We start from the raw sequence: 20509 nt of genomic DNA, 5'->3' as shown, positions 1-20509 counted from the left end.
TTTCCCACCTTTCTGTACCACTTCCCAGCAGAATTTACTTAAGATTTAATGCTAAGTTAAGAGAAATGAAGTAGTTGGTACGAACATATCCCAAACATTTAGGAAGACTGACAATCCAAGATAGGTTTGTTTCAAGAAGGCAAAGAATCAGGGTAGCATGAGTTTGAGAGTGAATAGTTGAAAATAAAATTTTGATATTTTGCTTGCATTCCGACCAGATGTAGATTTTTTCGATTGATTGGTTTTAAGATAGAATGCCAGGAGTGGAAATAGAAACATTTCTATAGGGATGCCTGGGTAGCTCAGTGGCTTTAGTGCCTGCCTTCGACCCAGGATGGAGTCCCACATCAGGTTCTCCGCATGGAGCCTGCTTCTCCCTCTGCCTGTGTCTCTGCCTCTCTGTGTGTCTCTCATGAATAAATAAATAAATAAAATTTAAAAAGAGAAACCTTTCTATATACACAAATCTTAAGCATTGACACTGTCCGTAAAATCTCTTGATTTTATTGGTTCAACATAAAGCCTGTGATTAGACACAGATCTTTTAGTGTAATAAGGCAATAAAGATAACGGAGTATCCCCAGTTTTTATTTACTTAGCAGATAAGACCCAACTTAGTGATCCTTTGATGAGAAAAATAGTGAGATGAGAGGTTCCTGGGTGGATCAGTCAAGAGTTCAAGCCCCATGCATAGAAAATGTGTGTCTATATGAATATAAGTAATATAGTACACAAACGTGTAGTGTCCACACACATCCGTGGACTAGAGTTTTGAGTGCTACCAACCAAATAACCTTTAGGAAGATGCTCTTTTCCTACTGTTGTATTTTACTGTGTTCAAATTCTGCTTTTCTGGAAAGCAGATCTGCTTAATCGTCAGCAGTGAACTAAACGGGAAAAAAATTATTATTCTATCTACTTCTCTTTACTTGCATGCTTATGTGGAATGATTTTGACTTAAAATTTATTTATTTATTTTTATAGAGTGTCTGGCTCAGTTGAAAGAATAGATAACTCTTGATATCTGGGTCTCTTGAGTTTGGACCTAACCTTGGGTTTAGAGATTACTTACATATATAAATATATAAACTTTTTTAAAAAATTACTTTTCTAATAAGACCTAAAACATATGTTAACTAGAATTAACAAACTTCAAAAAATATTTTCTAAGGAAAAAAGATGTGAGTAATCTGTGAGGAATTATCTAGTATTTAGAATGTGCCAGATACTTCTGGTCATCAAAAAATGGAAGAAGTTGTGGAATTTATAAACTACAGTTTGAGGAACTGGACAATGAGGGACATCAGGATTAACCAAAAGAGTACCCACAGAATATTTTATTTTATTTTTTTCCCACAGAATATTTTAAACTTTCTGCTCTATTTTTCCTAAGTGTCTAAATTTTATGTGGACAGTTTATTTTTTTATAATTTTATTATTCATGTGAGAGACACAGAGCCAGAGGCAGAGGGAGAAGCAGGCTCCATGCAGGGAGCCTGATGCGGGACTTGATCCTGGGTCTCCGGGATCACACCTTGGGCTGAAGGCAGACGCTTAACTGCTGAGCCACCTTGGCGTCCCTGTGGATGGATAGTTTATATATGCCTCCTGTCACAGTATAACTGTAATACTGTTTTTTAACTTAAGCTTTTATTTAAAAGATTTATATTTTATAAGATTCATCTCTTTTAGAGAGTGCGTGTATATGACCAGGGTGGGCGGAGGGGAGATAGAATCCCAAGCAGACTCCCTGCCAAGTGCAGAGCCCAAGAGGTTTCATCCCACAACCCCAAGATTTTATCCTAAGCTGAAACCCAAGAGTCAGATGCTCAACCACCCAGACACCCTTTGACTTAAACATTTAGTCATAATTCCCAATTGAAAGTGATTTGCAAGGATTTTTTTGTTTAGGTGGTCTCTATACCCAACATGGGGTTCAGACTTAAAACCCTGAGATCAAGAGTTACATTTTGACTGAGCCAGCCAGGTGTCCTTAAAGTGATTTGTAGATTATTCTAAAGACTGCAGTTGTTGGTAATTAAAATACATAGTTGTGTTGTTGCTTTGTTTTTTTTTGTTTTGTTTTGTTTTTTGTTTTTAAGATTTATTGAGAGAGTTTGGACACAACACTCAAGGGCCAGTGGAGGGAAGAGGGAGAATCAGACTCCCGACTAAGCAGAGAGCCTGATGCAGAATTCTGTTCCAGGAGCATGGAATCAGTACCTGAGCCAAAGGCTGATATTTAAGCCACTGAGCCCCCCAGGGACTCAGAATACTAAGCTGTTAACTAAAAATCTGTTTTAAAAAAGTGCATGTAGGATGTAATATGTATCTATTGTAAGGTAAAAAACAAAAAGTTAAATCATTTCTTCTGCAGCTTGCTTTTATACTTGAAATCTGAGGTGTGTGTCTTTAAGACTATACCATTTGGGTCCGATTTTTAAACTAGTTAGAGAAGTTCTACTTAAGTTACCTGTGTAGCACTTAGTTTTAAAAACCTAGGAGAAATTGATCTGTCATATAAGGTAAATTGAGGTAATTTATTACCCATGATGCAGCTTTAAATACATTTGTTTCTATGTGTTCTGTTTCGGGGATCCCTGGGTGGCTTTGTGGTTTAGCACCTCCCTTCAGCCCAGGGTGTGATCCTGCAGTCCTGGGATCAGGTCCCACTTCGGGCTCCCTGCATGGATCCTGCTTCTCCTTCTGCCTGTGTCTCTCTGCCACACTCTGTGTCTCTCATGAATAAGTAAATCTTAAAAAAAAATCTGCTTATACTAGACCTTGATTTATTTTTAAAAACTTAAATACATACAAGGAAGCAAAAACCCTGTAACTACTAAAGTCAATAAAAACAACTTTGCCAGCAAGGTCCAAACTTAGGAATGATTTTGTGATAGTTCGAAAATAAATAAGAAAAAAAAAAAGAAAATAAATAAGAATAACAAATTCAAAGAAAGTAAATGCAATGCTAAGATTTTATACCCAGCAAAACTGACATCTATAGAGGGCACGGGCAAACTTACTAACATGCAAGGGAAATAATTCTCCTAAGTTCTAAGTAATAGAGATAAACTGGAGATACTGTATTACTTAAGACATAGTAGAATTTGGGATCCCTGGGTGGCGCAGCGGTTTAGCTCCTGCCTTTGGCCCAGGGTGTGATCCTGGAGACCCGGGATCGAATCCCACGTCGGGCTCCCGGTGCATGGAGCCTGCTTCTCCCTCTGTCTATGTCTCTGCCTCTCTCTCTCTCTCACTGTGTGCCTATCATTTAAAAAAAAAAAAAAAAGACATAGTAGAATTTAAGCATAAATAACCAGAAAAAGACAATGTCATATATATATATATAGAGAGAGAGAGTCTTCCAAGGATTTACACGTGTATCGGGTCAAGCCTTTGATCCCAGCTTCCAATTTTAAGAAAAATAAGAATATGTGGAATTGTCATAAGAGTATGAAATTGTGGAAAATCCAGACTGGGAAACTTAACAGTCAAATATCCTGTCTGCATTCTTCAAAGAATAAATTTTAAGTTAAAGATGAAAGGGAACTTCTCTTCAAAGAGCCATAAAAGATTTAATTTGCTTTAATGGTAAGACTATTGTTTAGGGATATATGATGAGATGATAGAATTGTTTTTACTTTTTTTTTTTTTTATGATAGTCACACAGAGAGAGAGAGGCAGAGACACAGGCAGAGGGAGAAGCAGGCTTCATGCAGGGAGCCCGACGTGGGATTCGATCCCGGGTCTCCAGGATCGCGCCCTGGGCCAAAGGCAGGCGCCAAACCGCTGCGCCACCCAGGGATCCCTAGAATTGTTTTTAAAAAAGTGATTACTGGGCAGCCCAGGTGGCTCAGCAGTTTAGTGCTGCCTTCAGCCCAGGGTGTGATCCTGGAGACCCAGAATCCAGTCCCATGTCAGGCTTCCTGAATGGAGCCTGCTTCTCCCTCTGCCTGTGTCTCTGCCTCTCTCTGTTTCTTTCATGAATAAATAAAATGTTTAAAAAAATAAAAAGTGATTACTATAGGGGCACCTGGGTAGCTCAGTCTGTTAAGCATCTTCCTTTGGCTCAGGTCATCTCAGGTCCTGCTCAGCAGAGATGGAGTGTGTTGCTGCTCTGGTCCCCTACTCATGAGCTCTCTCACACACTCAAAGTATTTTTTTCAAAGAGGACCCCTGGATGGCACAGCCTCAAGCTGCCTTTGGCTCAGGGTGTAATCCCCAAGTCCTGTGATGGATTCCCACAGCGAGATCCCTGCATAGAGCCTTCTTCTCCCTCTTTGTCTCTGCGCCTCTCACTGTTTCTCATGAATAAATACATAAAATCTTTAAAAAATATATTTCTTCCAACAAAATGATTAAAGTTAGAATAATAACTACTTTCGGGGGTTGGAAAGGGATAAGACGTTAATGGTGCAGTATGAGTGAGTTTTGAGATTTTTATAGAGACTTTAAGGCTGTCTGGCACATTGACATTTTTATAACAGTACCTTGTACTCACCCCAAACTTGGAGCAGGGAAAACCCTTCCTGTTTGAACTGCTTTTCTTAAAATAGTTCCATTGGTTTTCCAATAAATGGATATTTGGGGATTTTTCAATTTTTAAGTCTTTTGTTTCTCCCACAGTGATGACCATGCATACAAGGGCTTGTTGGCGTCCCCTTAACAGCTTGCATGCAACAGTTTTGATGCAATCCTTGGATACCTAAGCTTATTTGTGGTCTATCTAGTTGCTTTTTTTTTTTTTTTTTTTATCTAGTTGCTTTTATATGGGGATTCAGAAATGTTAAAAAACTGCTCTGCTGTTGTTTTTCTTCTTGGAAACCCACGGGTTTTGATTTTGTTTTTTCCCCCAGTAGTTCTTTGCGTGTAAGATATTGACCATTTCTCTCCTTCTTACCACTTTCATGGGTGAGTTACCTTAATAAAAGAGTTTGGGTCAAATATGACCTGAGCTCATTTGGTTATTTGTAAAATTTTAGAAATATGTTTTCTCTAAAATACAATTTTAAAAGAACATTATCGTCTGAGTAATCTTATCTGTTCTGTTATTTTCCTCTGAAAGCAGCCTTGGTACCTAATACTTTTTAGATACTCAAAAAAGGTTCAGTGAAAACATGTATTAATTTGTAGTAACTTTTATTCTTTAAGAAGTGTTCTTTGGAGCAGGATTAACGGGCCTTTGTGGGTTCACCTGTCTTTACTGTTGTTTCTATGTTTTAACTCCTTAGAGTAAGTATGGGCATTGAAATCTATCACAATGGCATTAGCCAGTGTCCTTGAGCTTGAAGTCATTTTTCCATTAATAGTTCATAATTTTTTAGTCTTTTAAAAGATTTTATTTATTCATGAGAGACCCACAGAGAGGGGCAAAGACACAGGCAGAGGGAGAAGCTGGCTCCATGCAGGGAGCCGGAGGTGGGACTCAATCCCCGGTCTCCAGGATCAGGCCCTGGGCTGAAGGCAGGCGCCAAACTGCTGAGCCAGCCACCTGCGCTGCCCAACAGTTCAGGGCCCCCCCCTTTTTTTTTTTTAATTTTTATTTATTTACTTATGATAGTCACGGAGAGAGAGGCAGAGACACAGGCAGAGGGAGAAGCAGGCTCCATGCACTGGGAGCCTGATATGGGATTCGATCCTGGGTCTCCAGGATCGTGCCCTGGGCCAAAGGCAGGCGCCAAACCGCTGCGCCACCCAGGGATCCCTTTTTTTTTTTTTAATAAGATTTTATTTATTCATGAGAGACACAGAGAGACAGAGGCAGGCTCCATTCAGGGAGCCTGACATGGGTGGGACTCAGTCCTGGCACACCAGGATCGGGCCCTGGGCCAAAGGGAGGCGTTAAACCACTGAGCCACCCAGGGGTCCCCCAGTTCACGATTCTTGTAGCAAATTTAGAAACCATGTATAATTGGGGAAAATAGATAAAATTATATTGTTAAATTCAAAGGTGGCAACCATTGTTAGCACCTTTTTATTTGTGTATATGGATGTTTCTTTACTAGTCTTTTTCAAATGGAGATCCTTGAAAGGACGAATTCTTAATGAGTTCTCTATTTCTAGATTGGTACTAGCTGTGCACCCTCTTTGAAAATTGAGAAAATCGTCATTTAAGTCCATTTCTGTTCTGTGGTTCCAAGGAATATATTTTAAGGGAACATTAAGGTTTATTTGGTGTTTTTCCGTCTTGTTCAGCATGCCAGTGGCATGTAAGGCCATCCTTTTTCCCCTCACAGGTAATTGCTAATTAAGACCCAGAAGATTTTTCCTGTATTTAGATCCTCGCTCTATGAACTCCCGTGTATTCATTGGGAATTCTACAATATGTAGAATATGTGTGTGTTTGTGCAAACATATGCAAAAAGCTGGCTTGAATTCTCCTCACTTAAAATAATGGCAAAATTTGAAAACCAACAGTAACATCTCAAACCATTTAGACCTTTCAGTAGGAGTTGTTTTCAGTGTTTTAAGGCTTTCTGGAAGTCCTACTTTAAATTGAAAGTGTTCATGACTTGGTGCTATTGTTTGGTAAAATTTATTACTTAGTTAAAATTAAGAAACTACTGCTTGTAAAACTTTGATTTAGGAATCAAAATCAAGTAAAGGCAGTTTCTTGAATTTTATTTATTTATTTATTTTTTAGTTTCTTGGATTTTAAAGACTAGGAGGAATAAGCGGTTGTTACAGCTTTAAAATCAGTACTATTTGTGAAATAAGTAGATATTTAAAGGATCAGAATATTAGTGGTCTGAATAAGCAATGTTATGCTGATTTGCTATATGTATATGGAAGATGTTTTTACATAATCTACGAGAACTAGTTTGTCATTCTCTTGGATTGGAAAGATAAAATACTAGACACTTATCTGGAGTTTCAAAAGGATAAATGGAAATAAATCTTAAGAATGGTACTCAAAATCTAATGCGGATGGATCCATCTTAAATCCTGTTTGAGTTTGGTAGTTGGAGGGGGAAGGGGCAGCAGATACAGAAACTAAAAGAATGTCAAAACATTTTCATTTGAGAAAGACTTACGATGATATAGCATCAATCTCCAAATAATTATGGTATGATTGGACTTTCATATACATAAAGATAATTTTTCTTTGAAACAGCCTGAGGAAAGTTGTATTGTCTTCTTAGTTCTCCTCCTTTGATTCATGCAGTGTTCTACTTGCTAGTTTTATCATCATCACCATCTAGTATTAAAATATTCCAGCTATATTTTATAGGTTATCACATAAAAAGTAGGTCAAGAGTCATTGCATTTTATAAAATGGTTGTATTGTTACTTAAGAGATCTCTGGCATATTATAAATCAACAAAAGTACCTGGAAATAAAGATTTCCAGACTAGATGCATTGGGTCTATATACTGCCTTAGTTTAATAAGGTTAATTATGCTTGAAGGGGAGAGTGTTGTCCACATTTGGCTAGCTAAAGAATGGCTTGTGGGCAGAATAATAGCAATGGGCAAAAAGAGGGTGGAAGTCTTGATAGGTGGTGGGGAATGGTTAGGTTAGTATGACAGGGAGAGGTAAAATATGATGAGAAGTTGGTAGTTGAGAGCTTAAGGGGTTTTAGTTTGCTTGAGGACTTTGGAACAGAGAGAGCTCACTTCACATGGATAATGTCCTTAATTGGGTTGCTAGTAGTCTAGAGGCCCACCCCCACCATCTTGGAAATAATAGTCTAGCACTGCAGGAGTGAACTAGGGAAGAGGGAGCCTAAATTTCTGTAAGGATACATCTATTCAGGAGCTCTCTTCTCTAAAATAGTAATATACTTGGTGCTGTGAGATCCCTTTAAGTAGAGTGGTATTCTAGTTAGTCAAAGAGGTTCAAAGTAAACAGAAAGTTTTATCGAGGACTATTTTAGTTTTACTTTTTTTTCTCCCCACCTGAATGCATTTTTTTTTTCCCTTCCAGTTTTCGGCTTTGAGAGGAACCTTACCATCAAAGACAATGGCCAGCAATGTTACCAACAAGACAGATCCTCGCTCCATGAACTCCCGTGTATTCATTGGGAATCTCAATACTCTTGTGGTCAAGAAATCTGATGTGGAGGCAATCTTCTCAAAATACGGCAAAATCGTGGGTTGCTCTGTTCATAAAGGCTTTGCCTTCGTTCAGTATGTTAATGAGAGAAATGCCCGGGCTGCTGTGGCAGGAGAGGATGGCAGAATGATTGCCGGCCAGGTTTTAGGTAAGACCTGGGTTGAATTTATTTGTTGATTGATTAATTTAGATATGAGTTTTTCTATTCATGCTTGTTTTTTTACTCCCTCTCCATTAAGCTAAATCTAAAATACATTAGGTTTATAGATACAATGTGCTAAATAAGGATTTTATTCCATTTTGTGTAGCAAAGACAGGATAAACTTCACTTGGTGGTCTTGAGTAAAGTCAGGAGGGTGGGAATAACATTAAAAAAAGGTACAGTTGTTGCCGAAATAGCTGTGTCCTTCCACTCACAGTAGATTGGGCAAGGACCATATATAGCTTAGTCACTCAAGGGCTATGGAGTCAGGTAGCTTGGCACAATTATGTGTGTTGAGCAGTCTACATAACTTGGCTGTGAGCCTTCTCACCTGTTAAAATGGAGGTATAGTACCTCAGTCTCTTACCTGTTCTAAGCACTGGTAATAGTTTGGAGAAATGAGATCTGAGCTCTGCTCAATATATTTTAAAATTGAGAAGATCTCATTTAGAGCACATAAATACGTTCCTGATGATTGTAAAATTTCACCTCCATGAATAGTTTTGTAACTACCAGTTGCTGAGATTTACTGTCAGAATCATAGTTAATTTGATATAGTTTATATTTTCTTGGGTATGAATATTAGGGATGGTGAAGGGTTTGTAAGACACAAGTCTTTTTGCTTATAAATAAAAGGGAATAAGCACACACATCTTCAGTGCCACAGAATGGTTAGTTTCATTGTTGGTAATATATTGTTCAGAAATTTAGCCAAATTATGTAAGATTTATAAACTTTTTTTTTAAAGATTTATTTATTTATTCATGAGAGAGAGAGAGAGAGGCAGAACAGAGGAGGAGGGAGAAGCAGGCTCCATGCCAGGAGCCCGATGCAGGACTCAATCCCGGAACTCCAGGATCACGCCCTGGGCCAAAGGCAGGCGCCAAGCTGCTGAGCCACCCAGGGATCCCAAGATTTATAAACTTAATAGCAGTTCATAATTGACACTTTAGTTTTCTAAAAAGTGGCTTATTTAAATTTTCATTTTATTTTCAGGAGTTTGTATTCAATTGTTTTAAATATATGAGTTCAGCAAGCTTAATTACAACTTAAATATTTTATTTCCTACTTGGCATTTTCTCTTCAGTGTGGAGTGGATTTTTTTCACCATAAGTGTTTCCATGTTGGTGTTTACCTATAGTAAATACTACACAAAACTTTAGCATTTCAGAATGTTTGTAATAATTAATACTTCATACATAACATGATTTATTGTAAAGCTTCAACACTTTTTGTTTTTAAATAACTGACAGCTCCGTTCTTGGAGCAAAGAGCATTTATGTTTAATAGCCAGAGCAGCTGTTTTATTAAGATTTTATTTTAGAGTGAACCTGCTGGCAGGGGCGGGGGTTGTGGAGAATCCACAGCTGATTTCCTCTTTGAGTGCAGAGTACAGTGCCCTGCAGGGGTTGATCTCACCACCCTGAGTTCACTACATAAGGCAAAACCAACAGTCAGATGCTTAACCAACTAAGCCACCCCGGTGTCCCTCAACAACTTTTTAGACTATTTTGAATGTTTGGTTATGGTTTCTTAGTGGCTATTTCTTGAAAACTCTTTTCATTCTAATAAAAGTCCCTTGTAATTTGTATTATAAAGTCTTCTCAAATGCTGTTTAGAAAATCCAACCATACTGGATTGGGAAGGGAAAATATTTGAAGTTAAAGAATCTTGTGGTCCTTGACAAGGAAGATATATAGAACAGTTATAATTGAGAATACATAGGGAATTTTCATAGCCATTTTTCCTATACCAAAATACAGGAAAACACATGTATAAGACTTTGGTGTCTGTAAAATGGCTGTGACAGAAATGAACAAGGAGTTTTGCATCCTAAATGAAGTCAGTCCTTTCTTATGATACTTGGGGCTTTTTTTTTTTTTAACTGTCATGGAAATTTACTAATACAAAAGTAGAAGAATTTAATGAACACGAGTGGAAGTACAGCTTACCTAGCTTAACAGATAATTGATATTTGACCAATATTGTTTTCATCTATTGTTTTGGTTGTTTTTCTCTTAAATTTTAAGGATTTTTAAGATTGCAGCATATATCCAGCAGATGAAAACTTTTAAAAAAAATGCAGGCCGCACTGCCCTTATCACCTATAAAAAATAACTCAGTAGTAATTCCTTAATACCATTACATATTTGATCCATATTTAGGTTTTTTATATTGTCTCAAGACTTTAATAATAACTTGATTTATTTAAATCAAGATCCAGTCCATGTCTATATATATATATGCATTTCATTAACTGCAACTTAGATGTCTTTTTTTTTTATACTTTTTAAAATTTGACAGCACAAGCAGGGGTATGTGGCAGGGAGAGGGAGACAACAGGCTCCCTGCTCAGCAGGGGCTGGATCCTAGAACGTTGGGATCATGACCTGAGCTGAAGGCAGACATTAGGCAGACATAGTTTTGCAACCTGTGTACTGATTCATTCATTGTGTGTCATTTAATTTGTTATTCTCTACCTTTATTTTTTGTAATGCTATTAAATCTAGAGCAATGCTATCCAATAGGAATAGAAATCCAGTATCACACATCTGTGATAAACTTGCCCATCAGTTTTTGATCATCTGTTGATGATCATTGCTTAGATTCTTCATTAGCAGTTTGCAGAGGTAGGTTTTCTAATTTCTTCTGCATAACTTTCCTGAAATGAACAACTCCTCATTAATAATTGCTTTTTCTGGGACCCCTCCATGGCTCAGCGGTTTAGTGCCAGTCTTTGGCCCACGGCGTGATCCTAGAGACCTGGGATCGAGTCATGCATCGGGTTCTCTGTGTGGAGTCGATTTCTCCCTCTGCCTGGGTCTCTGCCTTTCTCTGTCTCTCATGAATAGATAAATAAAATCTTTAAAAAATAGCAATAATAATTGCTTTTTCTGAAAAACCGTTCATGTTGGAAAAACCAGGTAAATATTTCTCAAAACCTTAATTTCAGCTTTTTTCTTTTAAAGTAAGTTCTACAAGCTCACCACCCAACATGGGACTTGAACTCACAACCCCAAGATCAAGAATTGCATCCTGTACCGAGTGACCTGGCCAAGTGCCCCCATAAACTAATATTTTAAATTGACGTGTTTTAATTCATCGCACGTCATTCTTCAGAGCTCGGAATATTTCATTTGTGGCCAGTGTATTCTGGGTGCTTGAGACTGTACTCTTGTCATAATTTCATTGCACCTTTGCTTTCTGGCACAAGCTCTTCCAGGTCATCTGTTGTATTTCTTTATATATATGTATAATTGTTTTTAATTGAAGTTCGATTTGCCAACATGCAGTATATAACACACAGTGCTCTTCCTGTCAAGTGCCTGTCACCAGGTCACCTCATCCCCCCCCTCACCTCCCTATCTGATGTCTTTTCTTTCTTTTCTTTTCTTTTCTTTTCTTTCTTTTCTTTTCTTTTCTTTTCTTTTTTCTTTTCTTCTTTTTTCTTTTCTTTTCTTTTCTTTTCAAGATTTTATCTGTTCATGAGAGACAGAAAGAGGCAGAGACACAGGCAGAGGGAGAAGCAGGCGCTGTGCGGGGAGCCTGATTCAGGACTTGATCCCGGGACCCGGGGGTCATGCCCTGGGCCAAAGGCAGATGCTCAACCACTAAGCCCCCCAGGTGTCCCCCTATCTGATGTGTTTCTTGACCTAAATCTTGATTTGCCACTTTTTCCTAAGAGCCTTGGCTTCTTTCAATGAGAATTACATCGAAGTCACTGTATACCAGGAGTGCTTGTTGAATTTTAATAGTTGGTCTAGTTTCATTAGGCAGAATATGGAGCATTTTTTTTTTAAAGTTTCTTTTTTTTAAATTTTTTTTAAATTTTTTTTTTTTAATTTTTATTTATTTATGATAGTCACACAGAGAGAGAGAGAGAGGCAGAGACATAGGCAGAGGGAGAAGCAGGCTCCATGCACCGGGAGCCCGACGTGGGATTCGATCCTGGGTCTCCAGGATCACGCCCTGGGCCAAAGGCAGGCGCTAAACCGCTGCGCCACCCAGGGATCCCCTAAATTTTTTTATTTATTTATGATAGAGAGAGAGAGAGGCAGAGGCAGAGACATAGGCAGAGGGAGAAGCAGACTCCATGCACCAGGAACCCGATGTGGGATTCGATCCTGGGTCTCCAGGATCGCGCCCTGGGCCAAAGGCAGGCGCCAAACCGCTGCGCCACCCAGGGATCCCTGGAGCATTTTAATTTTAAGAAAAAACAATTTTACGTGTGCTACAATTTGTATCACAGTTTCAAAATCACCATATCTTTTTGTTCTTTTTTACTAAAATTAACATTACTAAATGCATTTTAAAATTTCAGGTTCTTTTAATTATATAAATCTTATTCTGGACATTAATGCAGTACTGATAGTTTAGAATCCCATGAAATAATTCATTTATAAGATTGTGTAATCAGGGGTGTTTGAGTGGCTCAGGTCTTGATTCTCAGGGTCTTGGGATCCAGTTGGGATCCAGCCCTGCATCCAGCTCCCTGCTGAGCAATGAGTCTGCCTGCCTTCCTCTGTCCTGTCCATGTCCCCCACCCCCTGCCTGATTCTCTTCTCTTGCACTCTCTTGAAAAATAAGTGGAATCTTTTTTTTTAAAAAGTTGTGCAGGGCAGCCCCGGTGGCCCAACAGTTTAGCACAGCCTTCAGCCTGGTGTGTAATCACGGAGACCCAGGATTGAGTCCCATGTCAGGCTCCCTGCATGGAGCCTGCTTCTACTTCTGCCTGTGTCTCTGCCTCTCTCTCTCTTTCTGTCATGAATAAATAAGTAAAATTTTTTTTTCAAAAAAGCAGCTTATAAGTTTAAAAAAAAAGTTGTGTGATCTATTTTATATATAGTTTAGGTCTATTATTTTTCTTTTAGATCTGCTTTCAAAAGGGGGGACAGTGAGGTGGGAGTGGGGACAAGAGAGGTTAGAGAGAGAATACCAAGCAGGCTCCACACTGTGCCTGGACCCTAAAAAAATAAAATAAAAATAATTCAAATAAAAAAATAAAAATTCAACTAAAGGCAAGCTTGTTCTTAAGATTAGATGTTAAAAATTGGAATTGAGTTTGTGAATAAGAACTCTGAACATTATTCATAAATGTTAAGCAAATAGTATACTAAATTTTTCGATTAGTCATTTGATGCACTAAGTTTTGGAGAGCTGGATTTTGATAAATGTTAGAATAAGAGAAGGCATGGATTCTTTTGTTGAGTATCAGTGGGTGTTAGCTTTATAGCTGACCATGCTGGATTAGGTGTTTTTAAAATTATGTCGTATATGGAAACTAGGACTTTTCCATTCCCTAATTCCTTTTTCTTGATGTGTGTGCATGTGCAGACTTGGACACACAAATACGTATTTAAGGGTTGTTCAGCAATTCATTCCATAGTTTTTTTTTTTTTTAAGATTTTATTTATTTGTTCATGAGAGACAAGGCAGAGGGAGAAGCAGGCTCCATGCAGGGAGCACGATGCCGAACTCAATCCCCGGACCACATGATTTCGCCCTGGACCCGAAGGCAGACGATAAACCACTGAGCCACCCAGGGATCCCCTGCATAGTATTTCCTTTTTTTTTTTTTTTAAGATTTTATTTATTTATTCATGATAGACACACAGAAAGAGAGAGAGGCAGAGACAGGCAGAGGGAGAAGTAGGCCCCATGTAGGGAGCCTGACATGGGACTTGATTCCAGGATCATGCCCTGGGATGAAGGCAGGAACTTAAGCTGCTGAGCCACCCAGGCTGCTCCTTCCTAACTATTTTTCTTCAACTTTACAGCTCATCCTATTTGTAAAGAGAATGAAAATTCACTTTTGAGGATAATTTGAGGGTATCATAATCCAATCATTAATTCATGACTTGATACAGGTTTTATTTCCCTGAGATCATTCCTACCTAATGTGCTCTGAATAGTCAGAGTTTCATTTTAGTAGGAGCCTGAGGGTAGAAGGTATCAAAGACAAATGTAATATATATATAATGAATACTTTTATTAACAGAAAAGAGGAGAAAGGATTAAAAGACGAGTTCTAGTCTTTTAAAAATCGTGAGCCCTTCTTATGTAAGAGGAGATACAATGTTAGGCCTTTGTTGATCTATATAATACTACGTACACAATTTAAAAGTTGTGATTTAAGATTCTACCGTACCCCTGCCACAATTGTCATTAAAGTGTTTGTATTTGTTTTTATTTTTTCAGATATTAATCTGGCTGCAGAGCCAAAAGTGAACCGAGGAAAAGCAGGTGTGAAACGTTCTGCAGCGGAGATGTACGGGTCAGTACCAGAACACCCTTCTCCGTCCCCTCTACTCAGGTCCGGAACTTTATTATTTATAACTGCATTGTGTCCATCAGTGGGCATCTTCTCTATCTGTTTTCTGGATGTGGGGAGGGTTAACTGTAATATGTTTTATCTGTGTAAAAATGATGCTTTTTAATTTTATATTAATATGCCTCCTTTTCGCCCATTTCCCAGAGAATTATTAGAATTCCCTGAGATTTTTTTTACTCACTCTAAAGAGCAGTTTGGTATTTGTAACATAAAATGAAATCTTTTGAGAGAAATTGTTCTGTTTGTTAGAAGCTGGGAAATATGAAAAGGAAGGGGGGTAGCATAAGAATGTTTGGTTTACTGTTGTATTTTTCAATATTATATTAGCTATTTCGTTGTATATTGAAATTATAACAGTTTTATGCCTAAATTTGCAAATTAGCTGCTGCATGTCCAGTGGCCTTTAAGATGATTGGAATTTTAGTGATTTATTGTTTGAATGATTGGGGATTATTCCATGCTAATTTCTTGATCTATTTGTTATGGTTGATTTTGCATGGTTTTTTGTTTTTGTTTTTCCCATCTGCTGTTGTGAATTTACATCAACAGCTCCAAATTAATCTTCTTCGGTATTTATTTTTCAGCTCCTCTTTTGATTTGGACTATGACTTTCAACGAGATTATTATGACAGGTATGTTAAAGGTGTTTGTTTGTCTATTCTGGTAAAAAGCCATTTAGTAAGAACCATTTATTTTTCTATTTTGTGATGAATGTTCTTGTAGTAACGAACAACAAACAAATTGTCAAAGTCCCACCTTCATAAACAAAACGAAAAATATCTTCCTACAAATTGTCAGGTAGACTAGGGTTACGTTTCTGTTAATTTCAAAGAATCAGTTTATGTATGGGGCAATTGGGAATGTGTCCAATATTTTGTTTGAATTTGTATGACAACAAAAAGTAAGGACTACTTGATTTAACATATGAAGAAGTAGGACTTAATTACCATTTCCAGATTCTCTTCATTAAATCACTGTCGCCTACTTGACACTTAACATTGCATTGTAGGGCATTAGAGCAAAACTACTTTAAAAACGATCCCTAAGTCTCTGTTGAGCAAACCATCTAATCGAAAATAGGATACTGTAAGCATACATAAATGAGTTAACAATATAAATTGGCTGTAGGAGATAAGAGTTGAAGACTTATAGATTGGGGATAGTGGTTATGACCCAATTCTAAATGGTGATGACACAATGGTTGATTTTTGTATAGGTACCTTTTGAACAGCATTAGTATTTGTTGGAGAGACTTGATGTGTGGATGGGGGGATCGTTCGTTTATGGATGGTTAAGAATGATAGATTCAGACCTGATGATACAGGAATTAGTTATTAGGCAATGACATAATACACAAAAGATGTTAGTATCCTAGTGACATCTTTAAACTGGTAGTCTTTATGAATGTTAAGGAAATACTAGGTTTATTTGGTTTCCCGCTTTTTTAAATTATATGAAAGTATATATGGAGCATACTCCTACATTGGACTTGATCTAGTATGAATTGTTCTTTTGCTGTTTTTCATCTTAGATTTTTAGTTTTCTATCATTAGTATTTTTTTAATATATATAAGAATTTCAATTAGATCAATTTCTGCTTTGGAAATAAAAGTAATAGTTTTCTTGATTTGGGAATGTTTCTCAACAGAAAACTTCTGAAAAAAAAAAAAAACTTTTGAACTGAGTTGATCAGTCATGCCAAGGGAGTTGGGTAATAGAATCAAGTCAGACAGTAAACACTGAATAAAGATCTGAACATGTACCTTTTTTGTATTTGAGATAAATGGACTACAGCAAGGTAGTCATTAATAGGTGAAAAAAGGGATCCCTGGGTGGCGCAGCGGTTTGGCGCCTGCCTTTGGCCCAGGGTGCGATCCTGGAGACCCGGGATCGAATCCCACGTCGGGCTCCCGGTGCATGGAGCCTGCTTCTCCCTCTGCCTGTGTCTCTGCCTCATTCTCTATCTCTCTCTGTGACTATCACAAATAAATAAAAATTAAAAAAAAAAATAGGTGAAAAAAGACTAGAAAAATAGTTTGGGCCTACATTGTTAAGGTCTTTGAATGCCATATGAAGGTTGTGTGATTTGAGTAATTCTTCATGCTTCAAAATAGTTACTTCATTTGTCCTTAGAGATTTCTTCAGACTTTTTTTTGTCTGAGCACATATTTTGAAAACTATGATTTTCATACTTTAAAAATATTAAAATACAAAACATTGAAAGCACAGATCTGAACATCTCTTTGCTACTGAAAATGTGATCATTGGGGGAGTGACTTGAATGAGTTGAAACCTCTACTCCGTTTATCTGAAACAGCTGCATTCTATACTCTGCTAAAAAAAAAAAAAAAACCTGCCCAAGTATACCTATAGAGATTTTTGTACAGATGGTCTAGGTAGATTTTTAGGTTTGATATAGTTTTTTAAAGTTTCTGAAATTCTAATGTCAGAGTCAAATCATTGATGAGAAAGGATGAGGAAATAGTTTTATTTCTGATTCTTAACCTTATTTCTTTGTCCATGACTCCCTAATGAGAAAAATACTAATATATTTGTATTATGTATATGTAATATAAATAATCTGGGATGTATCATGGATTGTCACACAAACTCCTGTTTTAAATTAAGCATATAGAGAATTTAACATGTACAAATTCCCTTTTTCATGAGAATAGCCATTTAAAGTTTTAGTTGTCTTGTTGAGGCAGCAAAACTTTTGACCATCCCTATCATCATCCCACTAGAAGTTCAGAAAATATTTTTTTCGTGAGGACTTAGAAAGGGTTAATTAAAAAAGAGATGTAAACAGCAAGGAATAGTGAATAAAGAAATGTCTAAGTTTTCAGGAATACTTTCATATTTTTTTTACCACTGCTATTTTATCCTAAAAGTTGGTGGCAATGCCACTAATGGCCTTACTCTTCAGTTTTTCAAGAGTCAAGAGCCTATTTACGTCTGATGTATTTATAGAGGGTCAGTGAAAAATGTCTTTGTCTTTCCATTTCTAATCTCAGCCAATAGAAAAAGACTTTTGATGACTAATGGACCAACCAAGAAATAGCGGGCAAAGAGTAGATTCAAGTATAGTTCTGAGGTCTTTGATGGGAAAATGAACATTGTTTAGTCAAAAATAAAAATAGGAAAAATGCATTAGTTTTACTCAGAAGTCACTCTGAAGGTAATATAAGACTTTTGTTACTGTCTTAGTTACTAACATGGTAAACCTCAATCAACTATGTTGGGTTCATTTTCGAAATGGATAATTGGCTCTGAGAGGAAAAGAAAGCTCCAAGTCTCAGGGTTAAATCTGTATCCAGTTCCTTCAGATATCCTTAAGAATAGAAAATTCACTTAAATACTTCAAGATCGAAATTTGGCATTCCCTTAGATTTTTTTTTCTTTCTTTCTTTCTTTTTTTTAAGATTTTATTTATTAGAGAGCTTGCCACAAGCAGGGGTGGACCGAAGGGGGAGAAACAAACTCCCTGCTGAGCATGGAACCTGGCATGGTGCTTGATAGCAGGGCCCCAAGATCATTACCTGAGCCAAAGTGAGACACTTAACTGCCTGAGCCACTCAGACACCCCTAGGTCATTTCTTTATTATCTAGCTTCCTGAGATTATGAGTTCTACTTTTCTTATGGTAGAGAGGCAGCTGATGCTTACTAATAGGAGTGGCTTTGAAAACTAAAGGAAACCTGAAACATAAGAAATTGTATTATAAATGCAGTGACCCCCAAATATTGTAACTATTTATAACTAATCAGTTGTAGAATTCCCAGTCTTTAGAGCATGAGGAATCATTCCTGTTTATTAAGATCTTGAGATTTCTTATGTACTAAATTTGCTAAAAATTATGCTTCTGAATTAGTATTTTATTAATCCTATTAAACACTGGCATATATTTTGTTGGCACATAACCAAAATGAAGGGAATTGTGGATATTCCACCAATTTTCCCAAAAAATCTAGTATCTATAGCATAACTCATTCTTCTGTGTGACAACAGTCTTACCAACTAATGCATAGTGAAATGAACAGTGGTTAGTTTTTGTTTTTTGGACATCCTTTTTAAAGTTTTTGTTTTATTTTTTCTGTTTTCTGGAACATGTCAATTTACATATATGTAAAAGAGAACAGTGTGGGGGTACGTGGGTAGCTCAGTCAGGTAAGCATCTGACTCATTATTTTGGCTTAGGTCATGATATCAGGGTTGTGACATCAAGCCCTGCGTTGGGCTTCACGCTGGGCTTGGAGCTTGCTTAAGATTTTCTCTCTCCCTCTGCCCTTCTCTAGTTTTCTTTAAAAACAAAAAAGAGACTAGTAGTGTACAGTAAAAGATAAAGACTGCTTTTTTTATAGACATAATCCCAGTACCATTTATACTTAATAACATTTCTTAATCTCATCCTTTTCCCACAGGTTTGGTTTTGTGGGTTTTATTTTTACATATTTATAGCAAGTTTGTCTGCCACCTGTGTTTTTTTGACCTGCTGGATAGACTTGCAACTTGATTAGATTTCAGGTTCTTCTCTCCCCCCCCCCCCAGGGATGAGGGAGTATGAGGATATGTGAGAAAGTAGACCAGAATACTTCATAAAGTCATTATGTACTTTAATCATCAGTAGCTTGACTTTGCACTGGAGTTTTGAGATGCATTGGGTGTTTATCTGTTTTGAAGATTTTATTTATTATTCATGAGAGAGAGAGAGAGAGAGGCAGAGACACAGGCAGAGGGAGGGAGAAGCAGGCTCTATGCAGGGAGCCCAATGTGTGACTCAGTCCCGTGACTCCAGGATCAGGCCCTCGGTTGAAGGTGGCGCTAAACCGCTGAGCCACCTGGGCTTGCCTGCATTGGGTGTTTCATAAGGAGAAACACTTAGTTATCAGGAAGAAGGTAATTAACGATGTTTTCTTAGGAGAATTAGAATAACTTGTGTTTTTGTTAGGAGATGAGTGGGCATTTGTGATTAAGCCCCAAGGGTTATAAATACTTTACCTTTAAAACTGGAGGGTAATCAAATATTAAGACTTAACAAGTTACTTATATTTTAGTATATGGTCTCCTGAAGAGACAACGGGATCAGGTTCTGTAGCTTTATGCTATAATCCGGCCTTGATTCTAATTTGGGGTGTGGATAGAAAAGTTAAAACTGTTACCTGCTGACATTAAAGATTACTGTAGTTTGTTTTTTTTAACTATTTATTTATTCATGAGAGACACACAGAGAGAGAGAGAGAGAGAGAGGCAGAGACACAGGCCAAGGGAAAAGCAGGCTGTAATGCAGGGAGCCTGACATGGGACTCAATCCCGGGTCTCCAGGACCCCGCCGTGGGCTGAGGTCCTCGGTAAACCGTTGAGCCACCGGGGCTGCCCTTAAAGGATTCTTAATACATGTTTTTGCTGTTGATATGTATTATGGCATAACATACCTTCTATGCCTTTCTTCCAAAGTTAACTAAATGTGTTTGCTAATATCTTAGCATTATTACAATTAGATTTTAACATTTTAATGATGAAAAATTGAAATGATTATTACTAGGTTTTTTTCCGTAAATAATCTTTTTCATTGATTACCTGAATTAAGCTTGTCTTTTCTTTTTGTTCTTTTTTTTTTTTTTTTTTTGTTCTTTTTGTTCTTAAGGGCATTCTTAATTTTATAGCTGTTCAAAGTTTTGGGATGAATTTAATATAAATTGTGGATACATGTGGAATTACCATTTTAGATAGATGTATTTATCTGACAATCAGAGACACATTGCCAAATCTGTTTCAGATATGCTATAAACTGCCATACATATTTTGAATTACCCTAAGATTCATTAACCAAAATATTTTCTTTGGTAGGATACAGCCTCAAAAGTAGTTTTCTGTTTAAGGATGACTAGTCATGGGCATCTATGTATAAAACTATGGGAG

The 20509-nt window shown here is 37.3% G+C and overlaps 1 protein-coding gene across 20 annotated transcripts in view; it reads left to right on the top strand.

The window, feature by feature from the left end:
- Positions 1 to 20509, top strand: part of HNRNPC (heterogeneous nuclear ribonucleoprotein C) — a 58545-nt gene that overhangs the window by 21280 nt on the left and 16756 nt on the right. For 15 of the 20 annotated variants that reach the window (XM_035699455.2, XM_025439427.3, XM_049094554.1 and 12 more), the window contains 3 exons: positions 7930 to 8206; positions 14459 to 14573; positions 15176 to 15223. In XM_035699455.2, the coding sequence (XP_035555348.1) occupies positions 7966 to 8206; positions 14459 to 14573; positions 15176 to 15223 (404 nt within the window). In that variant the 5' untranslated portion in view covers positions 7930 to 7965. The remainder of the gene's footprint in view (positions 1 to 7929; positions 8207 to 14458; positions 14574 to 15175; positions 15224 to 20509) is intronic. The other 5 variants (XM_035699462.2, XM_035699460.2, XM_035699457.2 and 2 more) reach the window with 1 other exon arrangement.

The sequence above is a fragment of the Canis lupus genome, chromosome 15 (assembly GCF_003254725.2).
Source record: "Canis lupus dingo isolate Sandy chromosome 15, ASM325472v2, whole genome shotgun sequence".
Lineage (NCBI taxonomy): Eukaryota > Metazoa > Chordata > Mammalia > Carnivora > Canidae > Canis > Canis lupus.
This window is presented reverse-complemented; position numbering and strand designations above follow the sequence as displayed.